Source organism: Chrysemys picta, chromosome 7 (genome assembly GCF_011386835.1).
Source record: "Chrysemys picta bellii isolate R12L10 chromosome 7, ASM1138683v2, whole genome shotgun sequence".
NCBI classification, from domain to species: Eukaryota; Metazoa; Chordata; order Testudines; family Emydidae; genus Chrysemys; species Chrysemys picta.
In genome coordinates this window covers 73,683,379-73,705,419 of record NC_088797.1, presented here as the reverse complement: position 1 = coordinate 73,705,419, position 22,041 = coordinate 73,683,379, and the positions used below count along the sequence as shown (strand labels likewise).

General features: G+C 41.0%; 1 protein-coding gene across 3 annotated transcripts in view; it reads right to left on the bottom strand.

The window, feature by feature from the left end:
* Positions 1-22,041, bottom strand: part of NRG3 (neuregulin 3) — a 946,990-nt gene that overhangs the window by 202,150 nt on the left and 722,799 nt on the right. For all 3 annotated transcript variants that reach the window (XM_005294028.4, XM_065551803.1, XM_065551804.1), the window contains exon 3: positions 21,141-21,214. In XM_005294028.4, the coding sequence (XP_005294085.1) occupies positions 21,141-21,214 (74 nt within the window). The remainder of the gene's footprint in view (positions 1-21,140; positions 21,215-22,041) is intronic.

The window sequence follows — 22,041 nt, the reverse complement described above, 5'->3', positions numbered from 1 at the left end:
TGAGGATAGGACAAGAAGCAATGGTCTTAAATTGCAGCAAGGGAGGTTTAGGTTGGACATTAGGAAAAACTTTGTAACTGTCAGGGTGGTTAAACACTGGAATAAATTGCCAAGGGAGGTTGTGGAATCTCCATCATTGGAGATTTTTAAGAGCAGGTTAGACAAACACCTGTCAGGAATGGTCTAGATAATACTTAGTCCTGCCACGAGTGCAAGGAACTGGACTAGATGACCTCTCAAGGTCCCTAGCAATTCTATGGTTCTATGATTTTATGTGCTTAATTTTCCTCATGTAAGTAGTTCTATTGAATAATAGCAATAAGTAGCCAAGGCAGGAACAAGGCCTAAACCAGTATCACACTAATGTATGGACACTGGCACCTTCCCCAAATATGAATGGGCACTGATACTAAATTATCTAGTCATATCTGAACATGGTCCCTCCAGGGGGAGGCAAAGGCATATCCGTAGGGCAGCTTATTCTGCTGCTGCACATGATGCATGTGTTCCATGGACTTCAGTCTCCAGGGCTTCCCTTGGCATCACCTTTGTCCAACACCAAACTCAGTGAATGTGTTTTTAATTAACCTCCCAGCACAACCCCCCCTACCCACTTGAGTCATGTCTTTTGAAAATACAATAGCCTTTTGGACATCTATTGAAGTTTGCCATGCAAAGGACTGTTTACAGTCCATTCAGTCACATCACATGAAGGCAGACAAATATTGACAAATTATATAAGTGTTCATATACAAATGCTAGAAGTGTCAATATTAATATAGGTAAACTTGAGTGCTTGGTATTAAATATGGATATCAATATAATAGGTATCATAAAAACTTGGTGGAATGATGATAAACAGTAGGACATGGTAATACCAGGGTTCAAAATATAAAGGAATGAAAGTGTGTATCACGCTGATGGGGGAGTGGTAATATTTGTGAAAGCAAGCATAGTTACAACCACAGTAAACATTTTAAATTAATCAGAGTATAACACAGAATCTCTGTGATAGAGATTCCATGCTTGCATAAAAATGCTAGCATTAGGAATATACTACCCACCATTTGACCAGGATGGTGATGGTGACTGATTTCAGATCAGGGAGATTAGAGACGCTACAGAAACAGTAAACCCCAATAATAAGAGGAGATTTCAACTAGCCCCATATTGACCGGGTACATGTCACTTATAAGATGGGATTCAGAGATAACATTTTTAGACACCATAATGACTGCTTCTTGGAGCAGTTACTCTTGGAATCCACAAGGGAAGAGACAATTCTTGATTTAGTCCTTACTGCAGCACAGGATCTGGTCCAAGAGGTGAATATAGCCGAACTACTTCGTAAGAGCAACCATAATATAATTAAATTTAACATCCTTGGGGTTGGGGTTGGGGTTGGGGGTCAGGAAGAACACCAAAGAAACACACCACAGTAATATTTCACTTCAAAAAGGGGAACTACACAAAAATGATGAAACTTGTTAAATGGAAATTAAAAGGAACAGTCACAAGAGTGAAATGTCTGCATGCTGCATGGAAACTATTTCAAAACACCACAGTGGAGGCTCAATCTAAATTTATCCCAAATAATAAATAATAATAATAAAAAAACAGTAAGCAGACCAAAAAAAATGCCAGTGTGGTTAAACAGAAGAATAAAAGAGGTGCTTAGAGGCAAAATTTAAAAAATCCTTTACAAATTGGAAGTCAAATCCAACTGCAGAAAACAGAAAAGAGCATAAACTATGGCAAGTCAAAGTGCAAGTGCAAAAGTACACCTCTACCTCGATATAACGCTGTCCTCGGATGCAAAAAAATCTTACCGTGTTATAGGTGAAACCGCGTTATATCGAACTTGCTTTGATCCACCGGAGTGCGCAGCCCCCCCGCCCCCCATCACTGCTTTACCGCGTTATATCCAAATTCATGTTATATCGGGTTGCATTATATCGGGGTAGAGGTGTATAATAAGGCAGGCCAAAAAAGAATTTGAAGAGCAAGTAGCAAAAGACAAAAATTAACTTTTTTTTGAAGTATATCAGAAGCAGGAAGCCTGCCAAACAATCAGTGGGGCCATTGGATGATCAAGGTACTAAAGGAATACTCAAGGAAGGCAAAACTGTTGCAGAGATGTTAAATGAATTCTTTGCATTAGTCTTCACTGTAGTGGATAAGAAGGAGATTGCTACACCTGAGCCAATCTTTTTAGGTGACAAATGTGAATAACTGTCCCAGATTGAGGTGTCTAGAGGTGGTTTTGGAATAAACTGATAAATTAAACAGTAATAAGTCACCAGGACCACTTGTACTCACCCAAGAGTTCTGAAGGTACTAAAATATGAAATTGCAGAACTAACTCTGGTATGTATCCTATCACTTAAATCAGCCTTTGTACCAAATGATGGATATCATGCCAATTTTTTTTAAAAGGCTCTAGAAGTGATCCTGGCAATTACAGGCCGATAAGCCTAATGTCAATATCAGGCAAACTGGCAGAAACTATAGTAAAGAACAGAATTATCGGACACATAGATGAACTTGATATGCCGGGGATGAATCAATGTGGCTTTTATAAAGGGAAATCATGCCTCATCATTCTATTAGGATTCTTTGAGGCAGTCAACAAGAATGCGGATGTAGGGATGCATAGCTCCCGAATCGCCAGCCCACAGGCGCGGCAAACTGCTCCCATGGCTACGAGGCAGGAGTGACCTTCAATCCAGCGTTTGTGTTTGGGAAACTTATTTGGCTGATTTGATTGTACCCTCGCAGCTGGCATTCACGCGCTCAAGAGATGGGTTCGTTATCTTATGTGCATGTATACTGCCTGACTTTTCTATGCGCAAGAATGTAACCACTAAGAAGAGTTGTAAACAAAGTAAGGAGAGAAATAAAAACCTCAGGAAAGTTTTCCTGGGAGGCTTTTTGCAAGAGGCTTGTGAAGCTCTCTGGCTACCAACAAACCTGGCGTTCTGTTTCCTTTCCTGTGTCGTCACCACATGCGGACAATGGTGATCCAGTGTATATAGTGTACTTAGACTTTCAGAAAGCCTTTGACAAGGCTCTTAAGCAAAGTAAGCAGTCATGGAATAAGAGGGACGGTTCTCTCTTGGATCGGTAACTGGTTAAAAGATAAGAAACAAAGAGTACGAATAAATGGTCAGTTTTCACAATGGAAAGAGATAAATAGCTGGGGCCAGAAGGTTCTGTAGTGGGACATGTGCTGTTGAACATATTCCTAAATGATCTGGAAAAAGGACATAAAGAGTGAGGTGACAAAATTTGCACATGATACTAAATTATTCAAGATAGTTAAGAGTTACAATAGGTTTTCACAAAACTGGGTAAATGGGCAATGAAATGGCAAATGAAATTCAATGTTGGTAAATGCAAAGTAATGCACACTGGAAAAAATAATCCCAATTATACATACAAAATTATGTCACCACTCAAGAGAGAGATCTTGGACTCATTGTGGAGGGTACCCTGCTCAGAGTCCAGTGGCAGTCAAAAAGTTAACAGAATATTAGGAACCATTAGGGAAGGGATAGATAATAAGAGAGAAAATATCATAATACCACTATATAAATCCATGGTATCCCCACACCTTGAATATAACATGCAGTTCTCAAAAAAGATATATTAGAATTGGAAAAAAATCCAGAGAAGGGCAAGAAAAATGATTAGGGGCATAGAACTGCACCCATATGAGAAGAAATGAAAAGGACTGGGACTGTTCAGCATAGAAAAGCGATGACTAAGGAGGGGATCTGATAGAGGTCTATACAAATCATGAATGGTGCAAAGAAAGTGAATAAGGAAGTATTATTTACCCCTTCACATAACACAAGAACCAGAGGTCACCCAATGAAATGAATAGGCAGCAGGTTTAAAACAAACAAAGAAGTACTTCACATAGTGCACAGTCAACCTGTGAAATTTGCTGCCAGGACCAAAAGTATAACTGAGTTATACTTTGAACTGCGTTCAAAAACAGAACTAGATACATTCATGGAGGACAGGTCCATCAACGGCTATTAGCTAAAATGGCCAGGGATTCAATCCCATGCTCCAGTGTGCCTACTAAACCTCTGATTGTCAGAAGCTGGGATTGGACAGCAGCAGATGGATCACTTAATAATTGTTCTGTTCATTACCTGTGAAGCATCTGGCATTGGCCACTATCAGAAGACAAGATACTGAACTAGATGAACCATTGGTCTGACTGACAAAGTATGACCATTGTTACATTCTCATGGACAGACCGTGCATCAAACATTTCCAAAGAAAATCATATTTATTCTGATATTATGTGGCAAAAGCTCAATCACAGATAGAGAGGCAGGAGAGTAGAAGGGGAGACAGAAATGATACAGAGAACAGATTAGGTGTGAGGAGCATCAGAAAAAAGAGGAGGGAAACCCACAGAGAGGAAAGAATAGCAGAAGAAACATGGCAAAGGGGAAATCTCAGGGCGGGGAGCAGTGCCAAAGGGTGGGTGGAGAGACCTCAGAGGTGAATGAAAAAGGGAATACGGCAGTGGGGAGGGAGTCCAGAAGAGGGAGGAAGCAAGAGAAGAGAGTCCTCTGGGTCAGGGAGTGGACGTGAATCAGGAAATTATCTGAGAGGGAAAAATGGGGGTAAATTATAAAGTGGAGAGAGAGAAAGGGAAAGAGTTGCTACCAAAACAACAGAGCATGAAACAGGCTTAGCCTTTTTCTCATCCTGATGGAGCTAAGGTGACTCCCCCCCACACATACACACACACACAAAGGGCTGAGGGAGGGGAGGGAACTGAAGAATGGAGTGAGCTACATTAAAAAAAAGAAATAAACAACAATGACAGATGGAGTTTGGCCAATATGATTAGTAGGTTGCATTTCTTCTCATATAAAGCTATTAAACAAACTACCAAGGGCAAGACAGCCACTGCTCTTAATGGACCATTTATAGGAGTATAAACCCCCCTTACGCCCCTGCTCAGATTGTGCTATTGGCTGCAGTAGGAAGAATGGGGGCTATTTACTGAATTCCTCCAACTGAAAGCAAGTAGATGGGGAGAGGGGAGGGAGTGAGAGAAGCCCTGGTGCCTCCCATTCCACTCATAGCTCAGGTGGGAGTAAGCTGCTGCATGAAAAGGGATGATGTAATTTACTCCTCCTCGCAAAGCAATGGGGGAGCTGGGGAGGAACGGTTTGTCGCTGAGTCACATTTTTTTCTTTGGTTTGCTCCTGGGACAATGCAGCTATATGATGCCTCTTACTCCTCCTATCTAGCCCTCAAGCAGTGGTCCTCAAATCTATAGCAAAAGCATTTCTCAAAAAATGAGCATTAAATTCATGCAGTGAAACTCTAACCCCAAGTCAGTCAGTGACAAATCCCCCACTGAGTTCACTAAGGCCAGGAATTCACTTGTGATCGTCTGGATGCATGGAGAAGTATTTTGTAAATGGCCACTGGAGAGGCATTTTGAACATAGCTGCTTTCCGTCACATGTTGCTACATTATACCATTATGAAAACCCTGAGCATATGATGTCTGAAAATGCCTTAAGGAATCTCAGAACTTTTCCTTCTCCCTTTACAGACAACTAATTACATCAATGAGGTAATTGATTTTCATAATAATGCTGATATCTAATGATTTCAATAAGATTATCATCCTAGAAAGCTGGAAATATGTATACATTGAACCTAAAGTACTGTTTATTCATAATAGCAAAGAGCACTTCTTATATTAAAATTGTATTATGCACTTATTCCAGGATTTTCTTAATGAACAGAAGTTATTGAGATGAAATGAATGAACATCTAACATAAGTCTCATGTGATGTAAGCAGTCTAATAACATAAATTGCCTTAATAAGCATCTTTGTAGCAACAAATGGGCTTAATATGAAGAGTAAACCTTAAGTTGGAAGTGCAGAGACTTGTAAAATGTTGTTCTAGCTCTGATTCAGTGCGCTGCTCATAGGATTGTTTGGGAAATTTGGAGAGCACTTTGCCTCTTCTGCTTGGGCAGCTGAAATAAGGTTTGATAATAAAGCAATAGTTATCATGGGCCTGAATCTCCACCTTTGCCCTGTGTAGTCATGTACATCAGAGCAGAATGGGTGTAAAATGCTACCATTCTGATTTTGTAAGGCACTGCCCTCTGTACAGGATTGTCTGCCCCTTCAAGGATCAGGAGGCCTGGGGCCAGTCAACCCTCCTCAGCTATCAGACCCAGCTGGGAAGGGGTCAGTTGTTCCCTATAAAGGACTGAGAGCGCTCAGCTAAAGGAGCTGCAGGTGGGAGATGGGCTCCTTCAGTAATCCCTAACGCAGATGGATTGCAAGGAAGGATACATCCTCATTTCTGCACATGAGAGAGGCAAGAGGAAAAGCCTTGAGAGCGGTAATCCAACCTGATCAGATTCTGCACATGAGAGAGGGAAGAAGAAAAGCCTTGAGAGCGGTAATCCAACCTGATCAGAGAACCGTGCCCCCTTTCTTTCCATAGTCTTTTGCCTATGTATGAAGAGTAAAACTGTGCCTGGAAGGAGACTTGGGTATGGCAGTGGGTCCTTCCCAAGAAGGCAGGATGTTTAACCGGAGTGAGGGAAAACCAGCAGTACCTAGCCTGGCGCCACAATGGCTAGACAGCACTGCTACACACCCACTTTGGACTAGTATAAACGACTGCAAAAGAGCAGTATGACAGAGCTTTGGGCCCTATATCTTTATAGTTTACCCGAAGACTCTTAACTCTTCCTACAAACACAAGACAATGTTTAAAAAGTCTGAAAAGTTACCCAGCCTTTGTCAAGAGACAAGAGAGAGTCTGGGAATGGGCGACAGGGGATGGATCTCTTGATGATTACCTGTTCTGTTCATTCCCTCTGGGGCACCTGGCATTGGCCACTGTCGGAAGACAGGATAGTGGGCTAGATGGACCTTTGATCTGACCCAGTATGGCAGTTCTTATGAGAGACTGGACTTGCCTAACTCTCCCCATTTTGGTTAGAGTTTTAGGTCCAAACTCGACTTTCACTTCCTACAGTGCAGTCTCACTGAGGTCAATGGGAATGTGCTGGGGTAACTGGGAGGAGTGTTTGGCTCTCAGGCTTTTGCTGAGTTTCTCTAGCACTTCAGTCAAATCTTTGCTGTTCCAGCTGAGTTATTAAAATTATCTTAGTTGGCCTTTTATTCACTGTGATTGTCATTCTTACTCCTGAGATGGGAACCTGGTTGGCTGCTGACTCGTCCTTTCCCTGGCTACTCAGTGGGTTCCCAATCTTGATCACCACCCAACTGTAAGATGGTTATTGGAGGCTTCTAGCACTTACTGTTCAGGGGAGAGAATTTTCAAAACCTGTGTGTAACACCTTTAAGGAAGTCGCATTGAAATGCCAGATTTTGACCAGATGTACAAGTGGAACATAGTGCAAGGAATTTCTTGTCGCTTGTGCTGAGGCTGGCCAGAATCTTATTCAGGAGTTTGTAGTTCTTGCTCCTGGCTAGCTGCCTAAAGATAGGTAAGGAGGATCAGTCTGAAGACTGGATCATGCCTCTGGCCCTCCTCCACACTGGCCAGCAGAGCTGGCTAGGCATGGAACGGGTAAAATACTCCATCAGCTCAAAGGGTGGTGGAGCTACCATTGCCATAGATGAAATAGGAGAGGGAACTTTCACTACCCCAAAGAGGAGGAACTGTAGGGCACTGTTTCTTAGTGAAAGCAGGGAAAGGAGGGGGAACTCTCCCTCTGCTTTTACCAGAGGAGGAGGAATCGTGTTCACCTCCCATTACTTTAAACACTAGCTACCACTTGTGTGGGTGATGTCTGGAAGTTTCCTGACAGCTCCAGCTACAATGCAGACAGCAATGTGCCCCCCCTCCTACCCTCCCCGCCTGCATGCTGGAGGACAATGAACAATCAGAAACCAACAATTAAAAACATGCTTGATGGCAAGCTACATTTTTTTAGTGACATGTTTATTCCATTTATCTCTTTTCTGATGTTTCTAGTGGATGATGTGATGAAAGAATCTTAGCCACAATCTGAATCATAAATATATTACAAGTGTTATCATCACTGTTCATATTTACCTAATTGCTTGCTTCTATGGAGTCTCTTTTTCCTCTATTTTGACTTGACTTGACCATAGCTACTATCTTTTTCTTCGTAATTTTCCTCATTTACATATTTAAAACAGTGATTAATCAGTTAGTCCACATAAAACTCTGAGGCCTATAAGTATTATTAAAGTCTGCAAAATACTTTGAAATTGTAAATAGAAAACAGATCTCTGCCTTCCATACATGGAAAGTACATATATTTAATAAACGTATTTTAAGGTGATCCATAGCATGTGAAGTTGAGACATCTATCAAGTAATTCAAAATATGTGGTTCTGGTGACTGAGTGGGAAAGTCTGATATTGTCACAACTGCATACTAGGTGGATTGATATTAGCATGGTTCAGAAACAAACAGTGGATCTGTAATGGTACAATTGCCACCACTGCAGTGGGGTATTACCAGTCTTTGAATGCTTTAGCATTGCGACAATCAGCGCGATGACTGCTTTGCCCAATATCATTTGATTTCTAGGTCTCAGTAACAAAAGAATTTCAACCACTCTAATTTACTTTAGTTTTCTACTTTGCTTTTTGTCTCTACAAAAAATAATTGCATAGCACTTAATAACATTCCATACAAAGACAGAAAAATACAATGCATAACCCTACCCGATCCATATCCACATACACTCCCCATCTCCAAACATTCCATTTAGATAACTATAAGTAGCTGAATTTCTCTTTATAGGGAAAGGTCAATGCCGCTAACACTTTCAACTTTTTCTTTTTTCTAGAATCTTGGAGTAGACAATGCTGCACTGCTGGCAGCGGTGTCAATATCGGAGTCCAAATCACGTTTATAGCCGACTCATTACAGTTTCATTTAGAGAAATGCTATCATGTAAGTATTCTCAGGAAGCAGTCTGGTTAGAAGGCCTGATCATCAGTCATGCTAAAAATAAACTCAGAATGAAGTGTATTTGGAAAACATCTGAAGCACTACAATGCAGTCTTAACCAGAATCAATGTCTTTAATGATAAAACCACAGGGCCTGATTCAATGAGGTACTTAAGCACGTGCTTATCTTTATGTCCACTTTTAAGGGTGGGCCAACCAAGATAAGAAATGGCCATAACTAAAAAGTATTGACTAAATGTTTTTCTTCAAACTAATTAGCCAAGGGATTATCCTTTATGTCAGTCTAAAATTCTGCTAAGTAGCTCTCTGGTGTCAGCAGAGATCTCTCCATCCCCGAAGCAATGGTCTAAAGAATAGAATGAATAAGCAACAGTCTAAAGAACAGAGCTTTTGTTTCCTGGCTCCCAAATTTTTATTCACTGGTCAAATTGCCAAACAAGCTTAATAATGATAAATAATCATTAGAATACTTTCACACACCTACAGCAGTTTCCATCTGAAGACCCCGAGGTGCTACAAACACTGATGAATGAAGCCTCAAAGTACCTTTCTGAAGTACAGAAGCATGAACATTCCAGTTTTACAGCCAGGGAAACAAAGGCACAAAATCATCTAGACACCTAACACCCATTGAAATCAATGGATGATAGATACCTACATGCTTCTGAAAATCCCAACAGGTGCCTATATACCTTTAAAAATCTGGCCCACAAAAATCATGGTCCAATTGAAATCAATGACAAAATTCCAATTGACTTCAGTGGGATCAGGATTTCTACAAGGTCCAGGAATGGAACCCAGATTTCCTGAACCCCAATACCTTAGTCTCACTACTGTCGCATCCCATCCAACTTTTCTGTCTTCTTGACTTTTCATCTTAATCTTTTTACTAAACTCTTCTCTGATTGCATGCAAAATACTGGTGGACGGCATTTACAGTGCTTGATGCTAGTTGTCCTGGTAAAAGTAGATGCTGTGGAACTTTGACAAGTTCAAAGCAAATTATAAGGAATTCCTCTTCTTCTCCTCAGTGCTATTTCTATTCTTTTAGTCCAAGCTCTGCTATGCTACCATTCATTGACAGAACTGGCACATATCTTCCAAAGGAGTCCAGGCTAATCTATAATCATCAGGTATTCTCCCCACAAAGCATAAATGATATTGTATAGCTCATCACTGATCGGATTAAAATGATTCCAAACAGCCGATGTGCCATCTGTGAGGTGAGCTTATTGATTCCAAAGACACATGGTGCTTGGTCCTGCGTTTCACCACAGAAACCAACTGGAGCAGGATCAAGGTGGTGATAATCTAGCAATATTAAAGTGGAAACGTTACTAGCATGGCCAGAATAAGTTTAGAGAATTTCGTAGTTTGACTTTCAAGGATCAGTAATTTTTATACCTCCTTAAAGGCTACTTCCATGGGTGGTATTATCACTTTGTCTGTTTGTTAAATATCAGAGAGCTTCATCACTTGTGTGGCACTCTCTACTGCTAGTACTATGAGCCTTGTCATAATCATCCAGAGGCTTGGATTCACTCATTGTCATGGCATAGTCATCACCATCCTTTCTGCACAACGCTGTCACTATGCATCAGAATGTCAGTTAATTTGGCTTTTTTCTTGCCAGTGTTGCTAGAGGATTTCTGGAAACTTTCAGAAGGATGGACTAAAATTTGAGTCATTAATGGCTATCTGTTGGCCATTGTTATCCCAACATAACTGCACAAGGTGCCAGACAGAATGATTGTAAATTGATGCTTCCTGAGAAAATGAAGCCATTCCATTCCCTCCATTTACTCAGTATGCTCAATACTAAGGCTTATTATGAAAGCACATGACAAGAAAGTGAAACATGCTGGCTTTTTCCTGAGTAATTTTAATGCAATGCCTGAGAAGACAGACCAGTGACTCAGTACACAGACTAGTTTTGTTGATATTATCATTGTTATTGAAACTAATTGCATGCCCCAAAACTTTAAGCACTATCATCACCAAAGTTCGTTGTCTGAATTTCCTTCTTGGATTTTTCCAAGAGACTGCACCCAAATCTTATGGTAGAAAAAACAGCATCTGATCTCTACAGGTGAATTTGCAGATCCAGGTTTGTCCCTGATCCCTTGTCAATATGATCAAACACAATCTAAAACCAAAACAAGACCCTAAATCTGACATCAGACCTGATGGATGAGAGACTACCATTACTGTGAGATCTAGCACCTATTTATTGATAATTGACCCCTGGGTCACTGAGACTCTGTTGGGTTATTACTGGCATAGCTTTTAGAAGGTAGCTGGAATCAAAAGAAGACAACATACTCTGTTTAATATCTAAATTCAATGGGCTGCATTCCAATATCTGGTATCGGTTAGAAATAAGAGAGACTTTTAGGCTTTCTTCCAGGTATTCATCCTCTCACTGGCTAAGATGCTGTAATATCACAACACCTTTGTGAAATCAATGCCATCTCAGTCAATACTGAAGCCTTTACTCTCTCAAGAGACTTGTATAAATCATAGAGATAAAGCAAAATGGCAGTGCCATTCAGGCAGCTGAGTGGCTAATCTATAGATTAAGACAGAAACTGATGTAACAAATGTGGATAACACTCTTCAGCTTAATCACTTTGGACAATGTGCTTTTTGCAATATCCCAAAATACCATCTCCAGTTGACCCATTTTACTCATCTGTTTCCCTGAGCATCAAGAATTATGGCTGCTGCAGTGCTGAACTTTCCTGCTTTGAGGCCTGTAAATGTGATCTGACATGTTACAGAAACAATTTCACCTTGTCCAGCCAAGCAGAATCAGAGAAGAGTTTACTAGGAAGTGACTAGGAGAGTGACATTGATAGTAAAATACCATGTTATACATGTATGTATGATCAGAAGTTAGAGTAGTTACTTCCAGAAAGGACCATCATACAAACATAACTGGTTCCCAAATTTCACAGAAGTTATGCTTCCTGCTGTGATTAATATTCACTATCTTTCTCAGAAACAAAGTGGAGTGGGCAAAAGTAGAATCAGAAAAATTGTGTATTTGTTTTCAAAACTTCATGGAGGAAAAGCAGCATTACAAAACCTCAGTACTTCTAAGGGTCTTTCTAGTTACCAAAACACTGTACTGAACTGCCTCTTTATTCAGATTGAAATCAACAGGAGTACTTTGTGGGAGTAAATGCTCACCAGTGTGAGTAAGTGTTTCAAAACTGGCTACCTTATGTAATATTGCACCATCTATTTATTCACAGCCATCTGTTGTGATCATTGTATAATGAACAGTAGACATGTCTCTCTGTAGTTACAGGGGGGAAAAATCCTTTAAATGAAGGTACACAACAAGGAAAGCAATATAAAGTTCCAGAGATTCTTTAGCTAGATGCAGGTCCCAAATCCCTTTACAAGCTGCCAACAAACAGAAAGTAGTTTGGTCTGAGAGCCCACATCTTTCCTTACAGCTGATTTTTTTCCCAGCCTTCTATTGTCTATGGCTTATAAGAAGATTTATTGATTAAAGTTTCTCTTCACTTGCTGGCTGGAATTTGTACAGTTTGATTTCTCCATTCTGCTTGCTTGCGGGGATTTATATACAACTAAAAGTCTCAAAGCTCGTTACTTCCATTGCTGTCCTTGCTCAGACTGGCCTCTCTATGGAATAATCAGTTTTAAAAAGGAGGGCTGGGGAAACAGATTTCTCTCTGCTCCCCAAAAGTATGTTCTCTCCCCCAAGTCTTCTTTTTCCATGGTCTTCCACTGACATGCAGTCTTCATTAGCTGCAAGCCTGACAGAATGCCTGTGATGGGGGGTGGGGACGTGCACGGAGAGAGAGAGAGACTGGACAAACCGCTTCTTTTACTTATATATGACTCCCTCATAATGAAAAGAAAATAGAAAACAACTCTTGGGGTACCAAGCTTCACACTATCCTATCTGCCAGGATAGAGGGAAGATAGAAAAAAGGGGGGGGGGAATCCTTTCAAAGTTTTTAAAAGACTTAGAGACAAGTTCCTATCTAGTGTGATCTGGTGGCAGTTTGCATAGGTTGCCAACTTTCTAATTGCACAAAACCGAACACCCTTGCCCCGCCCCTTCTCTGAGGCCCTGCCCCTTTTCAGATGCCCTCACCCCACCCCACCCCGCTCACGCCACACACACCCTCTGTGGCTCACTCTCCCCCACCCTCACTCGCTCACTTATTTTCACTGGGCTGGGGCAGGGGTGCAAGAGGAAGTGAGGGCTCTGACTGGGGGCGTGGGCTCCGGGTTGGGGCCAGAAATGAAGGGTTCAGGGTGCAGGAGGAGACTCCAGCTTGGGGCAGGGGATTGGGGTGTGGGCTCTGAGGTGGGGCAAGGGATGAGAGGTTTGGGGTGCAGCAGGGGCTCCGGGCTGGGGGATGGAGCTAAGGGCTTTGGAGTATGGGAGGGGGCTCTGGACTGAGGCAGGGAGTTGAGAGGTGTGTGTGTGTGCGGGGTTTGGGTGCAGGAGGGGAATCCGAGCTGGGGCAGGGGGTTGGGGTGTGGGAGGTTGTGCGGGCTCTAGGAGGGTGTTTGAGTGTGTGAAGGGGCTCAGGGCTGGGGCAAGGGGTTAGGGTGTGGGAAGGGGTGCAGAGAGCAGGTTCCGGGTGGCACTTACCACTTACCAGAAGTAGCAATCTATCTCTCTGGCTCCTAGGCAGAGGGGTGGCCAGGTGGCTCTGCATGGTGCATGTTGCCTCCGCCTGCAGGTGCCGCCCCCACAGCTTCCATTAGCTGTGGTTCCTGGCCAATGGGAGCTACGGAGCCGGTATGTGGGCGGCGGTAGTGAACAGAGCTCCCCCCCCCCGGCCATCTCTCTGCTTAGGAGCCAGAGGACGTCGCCACTTCCGGGAGCCACACGGAGCCAGGTAGGAAGACTACCAGGCACACCAACTGGACTTTTAACGTCCCCGCTGACTGGAGCCGCCAGGGTCCCTTTTCAACTGGACGTTCTGGTTGAAAACCAGACACCTGGTAACCCTAAGTGTGCACTGGTTTCAATCTGGATTGGGTCCTTCAGTCTCCTTGGGTCATCAGAGTAACTATCTACACATACCGTAATGTGCTCTTGTGATTATGGTAGAATTTCATACCTGGATATAACTTTCTTAAAGCTAATCACTGCATAAGTGATTTTAAAACAACCATCATCACCACACTGGGGTTTTTTGAAGGAAGGAGAGAGAATTATAGAAATGCCTTTTGCCTTATTGCTGACTTTTAAAAATGTTTTATTTGTTATAGTCACACGTTTTGCTTAGATTAGCCAATGAATTCAGATTCTGCTAGCACATGTAGATGCAAAATGTGGGGAAGACCATAAGGAGGCTTCCCCTTCACTTCCATGATCTGTATAAGGGCCTGCAAGATTGTAACCTGCAGTCTATAGGTAGTTCCTTCCCTAGTCCCCCAGTGGTGCAAGACACCTTAGTGGGTGCAGGGATGAAGCAGGACCCTGGCACACCCCATACACCACTAGTCAAACTGGCCAACTACATGATGGAGAGGTAAGCTGCACTTCACACCGGGTGTTGTTGCAGGTGTACACGCACTCCACTCCTAGAAGCTCCAAGAGTCATTCTGCCCACTTGTCTTTCCTCAGGGTTCGTGTAACTCTTTGCTAAGGGTTATGCCTAAATGTAGTGTCTAGCCGGTAATGTATAAGAACTTTTAGATAAAATCCAACATACTTGATTCAATCAATACTTTTATTCAGTCTCATACATATTCCATGCAGCAGCACTGTTCAAAACATTTGCAACAAATCTAAAACTTGTGCCAGAGCTACTGGAAGATTTGCTGACATTTTCTATCCTTTCATGTGAACCTGGCATGATTTATAGTTTCAGGTTTTCAGCTGAGCTTGAGGGTTTGTTCAAACCTGAAATTCAAAATGAAGAGCAGATGTAAATCCCTGTGATCCAAAACCAAAGGAAATGTTTGGCACAAAAATGAAGCCAGACAGTCTCTGTCTCTCCATCCATGGTTTGGGAACTGATGATGAAAATGAAAGAAAAGACCTGCTTATACATAAAAGTAATAAAAGAGGCTTGATCTTAATGGTATTTGGAAACTGTTCTCTCACTAGCTTTTTCACTTTCAGATTTGAGAAGCATGATAGTAATTTAAATTTTTTACCCTGCACATTAGTTAGGTGCACATCACCATAACCTTGTTTTGTGCTTGATGATGCTGACAGAAAAATCACCAAATGACTCCTATAATGCATCGTCAGCTATGCTGTATTCAGTGTTACATAAGAGCTAGGTGTTATTAGATATCCTGTTAGAGTCTCAATTAGCTTACCTCCAAAACGGTAAAATTATAAGATCCAAATACTTTTTAATTTCACTTTAAAGCAATTGAGGAACAATTTGGCTACCTGAGCTGAAAGACTATTGATCCTGAATTCCTCTCTCCTCTCCTGAGAAGGCAGCATAGTTATGATTTCCCCTTAACTCTCTTGGGCCTTGGCTTTTCAATATATCCTGTCATATCCTGGTTATAGTGTTTCAGCACACGGCTGGTACATCATATTAAATGCTTGTTCTTGTGGTAATACAGTTCTGGAGCCTTACAATTCCACCTCTTCAGCAGCAAAGCTCCTGTTTTGCAGAATAAAGTCTACTGAGTTCCTGTCTGAAAAGAGTCTCCTTTCCCACAAGGAAGGTGAAATTGTAAAGCTCCGGGACAGCCTCAGTGTGAAAGCACCTCGGCCCAGATTTTTAAAGGTATGTAGATATTGCTGTGTTCTGTTGATAGAATTTAGACTCCAAAGCAGCTAAATCCTTTTTGAAAATGAGATTTAGGTTCCAAAATCAGTTAGGCATTGCGACACTGAGCACAGGAATGGCTAAATACCTTTAAAATCTGGGCCCTTGCCTTATGTTTTATTACATGCATCATGGGAATTTTATCATGAGGATCAAGAAAATGTGTCCCCCACTTCCCTTTTGGATTTCCTCTCTTTCCACCCCCACCCTTAAAAATAAAAGCAAAACAAAATAAATACCCACAACTTCCTCGTTGTCTTGTGATGCAATACCTTTAAAAATGGAGGAGGAAGGAGAACACTATCTTTATATGGAGTTTTACACGGAACCAGATGACGAGAACAGGGGATAATACTTATAAGTCTATAGGGAGAACTGGCAACCCAATGCTCAATGTTGCACTTCCATGTGATGTGCCTTTTCTTGCCTGTTGTCAAATTCAGTAAAATCTCTAAAGTGATTCTACTTCTTTTTTTCCACATACCCGATCAGGATTTCTTTTTTAATACACACAGTTTGCTCCTGGGGCCCTCTCATTGCTTTGCACGGCTGATTTGTGATGCCTGTCATGTACCCTAGGGGCACTCCATTTATATAACCCTACAAGTTATTGCTAACAGAAATGTCAGGCCCACTTGCCCCATATCAGCAAATCTAATCTTGTCCTTTCATTTCAAGGACTTCACCTGATCATTTTGGGTCAATGCAGCTCCTACTTCTAATCCTACTGGCCTCTGGGACACAAACATTTGATAACACAGGTTTTATGGTTAACCCATTTCACCTCAGTGACCACTGAGAATTTTACTTTATGATCTTATGTGTGGTGTGGCATTAGTCTTGAAAATGATATTGATTTGGCCAAAGAAAATGACTAACTCCAGATAAACTTTGCGTACAGCTGATCTGAGGACTCATTTTGTGGACAGTAAGGCTCTGATCCTATAAACAGATGGCATTTTTTCTATAATGTAATTACCCCAGAAGTGATTAAAACCCTTCCCTTCAGAGATGGCCCCAGGCCACAAAATTCAGCTCTGGATGCAGATCTCAAACCAAAATTTTGGCCCGAGGTTTTGTTCAGCCCATTCCCAAAAGTAGATGCGAGCATGGAGTTCAGATACCCATATCTCTCCATCCCTCCCTCCCATTTACCTTATACTTTCTTCTTCCCACACTCTCCTGTCCCACATCTGCGCCCTCCCTACATTCTTCATACATCCCTTCACTTTCCTCTCACAGTCTCCTACTCACATTCTCCATTCAGCACCCCATATTGCCCTGGAATCGCCTTAGTTTCCCTCCTTCTCCTCACACATCCCTACATCACTCATTGCCACTTTCTGCACCTCATAGTCTCCTGTACGTTCAGCATTTCTTGTTCAGCTTTTATGATAGAGCACAGGGGGAAGCTTGAGGTAATAACCTTGTCATAACCAAGCTTCACATTGGAAATAACAGGAGATGACACCTATCTTTTCTTGGGGCAACCTCATTATCACTTGCACAAGCTGCAGGAAAATGGCAACCCAAGGCTTCAGTCCCACTATGGGTAGTGAGAGATGGTGGCCATAGTGAATAAGAAAGCAGGAGTCCATGAGACAATTAAAAAAATAAAAGAAAATCAAATCAAAACACTGAATGTCAAAAAACTTACAAAATGTTGTGAGGATGACAATTCTGCCTCTAGCTTCCTGGTATGATATCAAAGAATGGGCAGCTGGGAGTTCATTGCTTCAGCACCTTTATCTTGATGTGCTAATACCAAGATGTAGGCCATTGTAGGCTCCCTATTTCAGCAATCAGAGCTTACTGTGCTATTGTGAAGGCACAGTCTTGTGAGGTTAGTAACAGAGAACTCGAAACTTGCTGGCTTTATGTGAAAGCCTAGGTATTTGAGGGTACTGGCACAGCTTTTCTGAGTTGTTAGAGTTGTTATAACCCAGCAATGTGCTTGGCTAGGTCAAATTATCAATTAATTCCAAGCAGTACTACCTTCACCTGCTTTCTCTCCCTACGGACAGACCTGCAAGGTGGGAGTTTCAGGTTGAGTCCAAGACAGCTGGAACATACCTTGCACCATCCAATCCCAGCTGTTAGCTGGAATAAATTGTATCATGAAGTCTTAAGACTTTATTCTATGCAACGAGCTGTCTGGTACTTTAATGCACCTGAGGTTGAAACCTTTTGCTGTCATGAACACAAGGAATCACACAAAACTGACAAAAGTTTTGCCCACTACTTGGAATAGATCTGTATTTCTATTGGACTATGTTTCTGAATATTCACTCCTTTTAGTTGTGTCTTCTTCCTTTCCCCCTCCTGAATAGGAACATATGGCAGGTCAGATTTTGGTTTATTTTGTGTAATTTTATCAAACTTGTTGTATAACATTTTTTTATACAACTTGACTTTGCTGTTGGTCCTGAATGAGCACTGCAATTCATGATTTGGGTAGGGAGGGGTTGATGTGCATAGCTTGTGACTCCTTTCCTTTCATCTCTCCTACCTCCAGCAGGAAGGAAGGGAGCAAGCTGGGGTTCTGGCTTCCAGTTGCTGGATAGACCTGAGGGCAAAAGGGCTGGGTGGGCTGGTCTTTACACCCACCCTCAGGATTATAGTCTATCAAGACCATTGCCAATACAATGCAAGTGGGCATTGTTCTTTGTTTTAAAAATTAATCACAACAAAGTGTCAAGTCTCCTAAAATGGAAATAGATCTTTATAGATTTTAAGGCAACTTTGTTACTATTCTGTCAGTGACTAGACTTTGCTTCCATCCTCTATTCTTCCATTTCTTCTACTTGTTTAGTGTCTATTGACAAATAGGGTAACCTAATGCTAATCTGGACTACAGGGCAAAGGAAAGATTAGTGTCATGTTAGTTCCACCTTTCTTATAGGCTTCCAGTAACATACCTGTTGTTAATGGTCATAAAATTAGCAATCACAGGGCCCAATCCTGGTCACACTGACTAGAAAGCATAGTGCTTCCAACCCACTATAGTCTCATTGAAGTCAGTTGGGATTGGACCCTCAGTCCTGATCTAATCAGTGTTGGTGATGACACAAAACCTCACAACTAGGGATCAAAGCCTTTTCAAAAGCAATGCTCACATCTGACAAACCGACTTAACTCTACAGCTGCTCAGCCACACAACTAAAATTTGGCAAAGTTGGGGATATGTCAGAGCCTCAAAGGGCTAAGGAGATGTGCTTGTCAAGAAATAATGTCAAGTACCGGTACTTAGAGCTATACCCTTGGAGCTATACAAACAACAAGCATTACTGGTACTAATTAATAATAATAAACTTGTATTGCTCATTAGTCCTGCCCAGAGGGAAGAGAAATAGAAGCAAAAATACATAATTTACTTATCAGCTAAAATAACATTTCATTATTTTCTACCAGTTAACAACAAGGAGTTAACATATTCCATACTACAGTCTTGTAAGATTTAGAACAAACACAGATATGGTCACATGCACCCCCCACCAAGTGTGCTTGTATGCACAAACACCACCAACACAAAACATTTGTCTCTATTGAACACAGATAAGGACTACACATAAGTTGAATTCCAAGACTGTCTGGGAAAAATCTTTGGCTACTGATCAACCTACCACAATTTTTCTTTGGGGGTGGGAAGATGCTTAGGCTATTCATTGACTTCAGTGGAGCTATGGCAATTCATATCAGATAAGGATCTAGCTGCTTGCTTTTTAGTCAACACAGTAGTAGATTTGTGAACACAACCCATATTGAGCACAATTAAATTATCCTTCATGATCAAGAAGTATCACAAGAAGATTTCAGCAGAGATTTAAAACAGAGGACAGGCTCTGCTGGCCGCATAGTTATTTGTAGTCAGTACCAACTGGAATAACAGCATCTCCCATGTTAATGGAAATAAGTATGAACAATCAACACAATGTCAAAAAAACAATAGTAAAACATGCTTAAAGATCTGAGGAAACATTGGACACATTCAAAATATAAATTCTGTACAGTTTTTGGCCTAACTGCACCTTTATGAGAGTCTTTCCATTTACTTCATTGAGCTTTGAATCAGGCCTTGACTGGATTTCATTGCAATATCTCACCTCTAGCCCAGAAATACTAGACTACAGTCTCCTGATAGAACCAAGTCAAATAAGCAACACATCATCTTAATGTTACTGATTGATTTTTCTTCCCCTTGCTTTTAAAATCCATTGAAGCTGCCTGCCTGACAGCTGGTGACCCTAATGCACACAACTTAGTGGGCTAGAATCAGTCTATTCTTTGTAGACTATATGACTACAATTAAAGGGCAGGCTAAAAGAAAAGCTAGACCAAACACAAAGCAATCTATAATGTGAGCCATCAGACATACAATACTGCAGAGCAACAGGTATCTCTGGCAGCAGTCATCCAAATAGCCTTTTCGATACCTAGCAAAGGAAGAAAACAACAAAAATAACCAGCAACCACGAAAATAGAAAGAAACAAGCATCATTTAAAAAAAATCACTCTGGAAATATATTACTTTTTCCAAGTATAAGCAAGTAATAAGGGATTGGACATGACCCTTTGTTTTATGCCTTTTTTTATTTTTCTTTAAGAAAAAGCAGCTAAGAAAATTAGATGAATAATTTGGTGCTATTTGTTAAATGGGATCCCTTTTTAGGAAATATGCCTTGTTCTGCTACAATATTTTACATACATTCTTATTCAAACAGAATGAAAATCAGTAACAAAACAAAAAAATAAACATGTGCCTGTCTGGTGCTTTTACATACAAGAGGAGGTATAATATAGTGCTACATTCTGTCCATTTTGCTCTTGGGAGGTAGAGCCTTACTCCACAAGTGAAGTACAACTTCATGTGAGCCCGGGGACACATTGTGGTAAAGAGACCATATTTTTTCTAACTGTTTAATGTTGTGCTTTAAGGAATATAAAATTTTGTACTTTTCAGTTCATCTTTTTTGTTCCTTTGGAATCCTGTTGTTTTACTAGTAGCACAAAACAAAAGGGTACAAAAAATAAAGGTTAGGCTCCTCAGCTGGTGAATATAGGCACAATTCCATCAAAGTCAATGGAACTTGCCGATTTACACCAGCTGAGATTTTGATCCAATATGTTTTATTGCTATAGATCCCCCTTTTCTTTTTAAAATCACTTATAGGGGTATGTAATTTTTTCCAACAAAAATTACCTGATCAACAAGATTTATAAGTCTTATACTAAAGGGATACCATTTTTTAAAAGCAATTGAAATTGGCCATAATAGAATCTCCAACAATAGGCAAAGGGTCATCTCTTATGGCAAGAGTTGCCTCCAGCATGTGATCAAACAGTAGAAAAATATTTGACATACTTGGATCTGACAAGATTGAGTCGGTTTTCGGCAAAAATTGGTCACAGCGGACTCCTTGGTAGCCCTCTTTGCACCTGAGAAAAAGGGGATAAATGACAAACATACGCATGTGGTAGTAAAAAGTGAATTTCAAGACATCACATCAACTAGAAACATTGTTGGCAATGCTGCAAAGGACTTACATGTTTCTAATAATCTGAACCATTACAGAAGCAGCTTATTGCTGTAAATAAATCGGGTGATATAAAATAGTCTCTATTTCAAGAAAGCTTCCCCTGAATAGTTCTTGATCATTTTATATCAAAAGAAAACATTTAAACATGATTTTCTTAACTCCAGTAAAAAAGCAATTATATGCAGTAAAATAAATTATTATTACATTTTTTCACAGGTTTATAGAGCCTTGGTCTTGTACCAGATGGCACATTTACAACTTCTCAGTCTTTGGGTGTCCTAATAAAGAATGAATATTTATCTAGTCATTAATTTTAAGGTCCTTTCTTGCCATGCCTAAAGGGTAGCATGTCTTTGGGCAATATTTATCTCTCACCCAACTGGAGCATGTAAGCCAAAATGTCTGCTGCCTCAACACACTTTTATTTATTTTATGGTCAGATTCTAATATTGTTATTCACACTGAATAGGTCCTTACTCCACATTAATCCCATTGACTTCAGTGTGACTATTTGTGGAATAGGTTACTATTCAATTTGAATAAGGGAATCAGAATCCTGCCTTTAATTTATTTATTAGTTGGGGCGGGGGAGGGTAATGGCAAGGACTTATAAATGACAGCAATGAGGCCTCTGCATCACCAAAGCATCTGGATGTGATGTAAACAATACACTCATCTTAGTATTGACACCTTGGCTAAGAGTAAGAAAACAGCATCTTAACTCAT